The 4,259-nt window shown below is 67.5% G+C and overlaps 1 protein-coding gene across 1 annotated transcript in view; it reads right to left on the bottom strand.

The window, feature by feature from the left end:
• Window positions 1–3,677: 3,677 nt before the first annotated feature.
• H696_02165 (hypothetical protein) overlaps window positions 3,678–4,259 on the bottom strand; it is a gene marked incomplete at both ends in the record, with an annotated part of 6,131 nt that continues 5,549 nt past the window's right edge. Inside the window, one exon of the mRNA XM_009496062.1 lies at window positions 3,678–4,256. Coding sequence (XP_009494337.1) covers window positions 3,678–4,256 — 579 coding nt within the window. The remainder of the gene's footprint in view (window positions 4,257–4,259) is intronic.

Raw genomic sequence — 4,259 nt, 5'->3', positions numbered from 1 at the left:
AAGGCGCCCCCATGCCTGTGCAAAGAGGGGGGGCAGGCATCGAAGCGCATGGGCATGATGGCCCCGGGGCGCCCAGGGTTGGGCTTTGAAGGTACACAGGGGCTCGGTCGCCCTTGGAAACAACATCCCACACACCCACTGGCCCGCTGGCCCACACCGCGCCTTACTCATTCACTCAGGAGGCAGCTAGGTTGTGGCGGTGCGGCTGCCTGTCGCGCCGGCCGGCCTCGTGAGCACTCCCGTCCCCGGCTCTGGCGCCGGCTGTCCCGGGCTGTCCGGCTGTCGGATGTCGCGGCCCGCTCTTCGGGTGTAACAAACAACCGGGCCCGATCGGAGGCCGCGGGCCTACGCCCGAGCCGTGCGCCATCCCACCCGGCGCCCAAATATCTCCGACTCGCGCCGGGCCCGGGCCCGGGCCCGACCGAGATGAGAGGCGGCGACGGCGCGCTCCGCCTCCCCCCATGGAGAATGACCCCTCCCCGCAGGCCGGCCCGCGCCGCGCCTCCTGAGGTGGGTGCCTGCATGGTGCTATCTCCGCCGAGGGCCTCACGGTCAGGCCACGCCGCGGCGAAACCAGCGACCCGAGGGGCGGGCCGGCCTGCGGGATGTGTGTGTATGGGGCTGGGGGGGGGTGGGGGGTAGGACGAAGCTTCTTGGCCCCGGCTACCCCCTTCCCTCTCCCGCCCCCCCCCACTCAGCGCTCGCTGCCACGCCGGTGGTTGTTGCCTGCCATCTTCTCCAGCCGCGCGACCATGAGGTAAATGTCCGTCCCGCCCCCCCGCCTCCCCCTCAGGCCGACCCCCCTTGCCTCCCTCCCGAGAAGGAGCTCAGTTCTTGGTCGCGGTCCCCGCGTCCCCCCCCCCCGCCCTCGCCTCACCTGGACGCCGGCATCGTGCGAAAGGGCCGCGGTTCTGCCCTTTCTCGAGGCAACATTTCCCTGCTTGGCCCCCGGAGCGGCTTTGACTGACGCGCCTGACGCGGGCCCAGCATGCACTGTATCTCGGGGGCCGAAGGGTGGCCATGAGGGGAAAGCCTGTGCTTGCCTCGTCCGGCGGGGCTGTTTGTGGGCAGACCTGTGGTCATGGTGACGCACACCCCCGTGCGGTATCTGTGCGCCGGGCACGATCGTGGCGCAAGTTACCCCCCGCCGGGTGTGGCGCTCGAGTTTTCTTACGTGTAGCATTGTGCACCCTGTCCCCCTTCCCCGGCCTCTGCGCACATGCGCCCAACACGCGCCCACCACATCTGGCTGCTTGCCTGCATGCACGCATGCCTGCCGGCCGGCCGGCCTGCCGCCTCGTGTGCCGCTCGGTATCTACCCCTCAGCGTGCGTGCGCCGGCGTCAAGATCATCTCCGAGATTGGCACTGACCACAGCATGACCCGGGTAACGTCACACGTCGGTGCCCCTCCTCTCTCTCTCCCTCTCTCCCTCGAGGCGGTCAGCCTCTGGCGCCGCCCTCGCTTTCGAGGTGGGATGTCCGCCCGTCTCGCGCGCCGGGCATATTCCCCGGGGCCCATGATCGCCAGTGATAAGCCCCCCACCTCCTGCGCCTCCGCCTTCGGGCCCCGTCCCGGCCTTCCCTGCGGCCCAAACTCGCCCGGTGGCCCGCACTGGCGACCTTGGTGCGGCATCGTCCCACTCGGCCGGCCATTAGGCACCGGGCGGCCCGGGCCCCCCGGCCGCCCCTGCCTCATCCCATGCGCACCAAGCTCGAAGGTGCTCTGTGAAGGGGCTTGCGCATGCATTGAGCATGTTCCATTACACAGCACCTCTCGGGCTTGTTCCTTCGCGGGCTCACGAGCTCCGCGCCTGTGTCGCGCCAATGGCGCAAGCGCGATGCCCCCAAGTCTTGGCGAGCCAATATGCGGTCCCCATCTCCAGGGAGGCGCGCGCGCGCGCGCGCGCGCGCACCGCGACCCTTGACCACGATCAACATTCTGGCTGGGCCTCACTCCGGGGAAAAAAAAAAAAAAGAGGCGCCAGAGCCAGAGGGCCTGCCCTCCCGGCCCCTTCGTGCCTCCGCCGTGCCTCACATCCCCATGTCCATGCATGCACACACGCATGCACGCACTCCGTCCCCCTCGACCCCGGTGCCGGGCAAGCGGGGCCTTGGGTGCTGGTGTGGCCGCGCGCCCATCCACATGGGCGTCCGGTCCTCCGTGGGCCACCCCGATGCCGGCCGCCGGCTGGCGGGAGGCGCGCAAACGCCGGGCCCCTCGCGGCCAGGCCGGCAGACCGGCAGGTCACCCTTTGTGCCCCGCCCGGGGGGGACGGTTGCCCCCTTGTCCGATGTTTTTCCGGCCCTGGGGTTCGCCTCGGCCCCGCCCGGCCCCTGCCCCGCGCCCAGGTACCACGAGGAGAGGCGCACACATCCCCCATACGCGCGCCTGTGCGCGTCCACATCCGCAAGTCGGAGAGGGCCCCCCAGCCCATCTGCCACCCAGTGCTCTTTCTGCCCTTTCCCGCTCCGGCGGCCAGACTCACACGCACACACACACACACATACACAAGCACACATCCATGACGATGCATATACATATATGACACTCACATTTACTGGCAGAAATCCACACCTGCATCCCGGCTGGGTGCGGAATATTTTTCCGCCCACTTTCTGCTGGGCCTCCAGACTGACTTGCCAAAGGCTGGAGGGTTTCACTCCCAGGGCTATTAATGAGTCAAGGATTAGACAGCCAATATGCGAGCGGTCTTGCGCCAGGTAGACTCGTACCGCGCAGCGTCGAGGCAGGAACCCGGGGGGGAGGCGGGGGGGGGGGGGGGGGGGGGGGGGAGGGGAAAAAAAGGGGGGGGGGGGGGGGGGGGGGGGGAGGGGGGGGGGGGGGGGGGGGGGTGTGGGGGGGGGGGGGCAGGGAGAAGGAGACAACAAGGGAGGAGACCGGAGGGGGGCGGGGAGCGGGCGGGGTCACAGCGACCCCGGGGCTCCCCCACGTTCAAAGCCAATCTACCCCATGGCGAAGTCCGCCGCACCCGCCGCCGCCGCGCTGCCGTCGCCCAGAAGGCGGACGCGGGGGGGAGTGTCCTGGCGAGGCCGGCGAGCTGCCGGGCGTGGAGCACCCTGGTTGCCCGTCGGCAAGCGTATCACCCACAGTCTATGGGTGATGTGCTCACGTGCTTACTCGACTCTGCGCGTGATATTGTGCGCGTTCGGCTGATCAGCGTGTTCGACTCGACGCCATGTCGTCATCGTGTGCCTCCTGCTCCGGCTCTGCATGGGCGACTCTGTCCCGGGCGCAGGGCGACCTTCTGAGGCAGGAAGGGGGGAGCGCCCAAATAAAAAAAAAAAAAAAAAAAACATACACCATCGGCGCAGATGCCCCCCCCCCCCCCCCATCATCCCTGCAGGCCGCAAAGTGAGGCGAATACCCGGGGCGGCGGGGGCGGCGGGAGAAGGAACACAATACACGAGACAACAACGGATGGGACTAGGGTGCGCGCCCAAGCCAGCGGGCGCGTGCATACCCTGAGGGGGATCTATTGAAGCGGGGGGTCTGTGTGTACAAAAAGGGGAGGACACAGGATTCTATGTCGGAACAAAAAAAAACATCCAAAAGGAGGGGTGCAGGAAGAAAGAGGAAGGGGAGACACGTGTGCGGTGCGGCGCGGTGCGGTGCGGCGGGTCATACACACACACACACACACACACAAGGGCCACCTCAGGTGCGCATGACGGCCGTGTTGCCGCCCGTCTGGCTTGCCTGTGAGTCCGAGCGATCACCGACCACCAGCGTGTCGGAGCTGCTGCCCGAGAGGAGAAGCCCGCCACTGGCATCGGCCGCCAGGCCATTGGACATGAGGCTGCCAAAGCCCGGAGAGAAGGACAACTGCTGTCCCCCGGAGACTGATGCCATCAGAGGGAGGCTGCCACTGCTGCCACTCCCCTGGAGCTGGACCATGTTGGCCTGCTGCTGGAGCTGCAGCTGGCGGAATTGCTGGAGCTGCTGGAGCTGATGCAGGCGCTGGAGCTGAATGCCGCCCGAGAGGAGGGCATCCTCTTCGGAGGATTGCTGCTGCTGCTGTTGTTGCTGCTGCTGCTGCTGCTGCTGGGCCTGCTGAAGTTGAGCCTGCTGGAGTTGGCGATACTGTTGGTATTGTTGCTGGAGTTGAGCTTGCTGTGCCTGCTGTTGCTGCTGTTGCTGCTGTTGCTGTTGCTGTTGCTGTTGCTGCTGACGGAATTGCTGCTGCTGCTGCTGCTGCTGCTGCTGCTGCTGCTGCTGCTGCTGCTGCTGCTGCTGCTG

Source organism: Fonticula alba (genome assembly GCF_000388065.1).
Source record: "Fonticula alba strain ATCC 38817 unplaced genomic scaffold supercont2.3, whole genome shotgun sequence".
Classification (NCBI taxonomy): Eukaryota; order Rotosphaerida; family Fonticulaceae; genus Fonticula; species Fonticula alba.
Note: the sequence above shows the minus strand (reverse complement) of the source record. Positions and strands in the feature narration are given on the sequence as shown.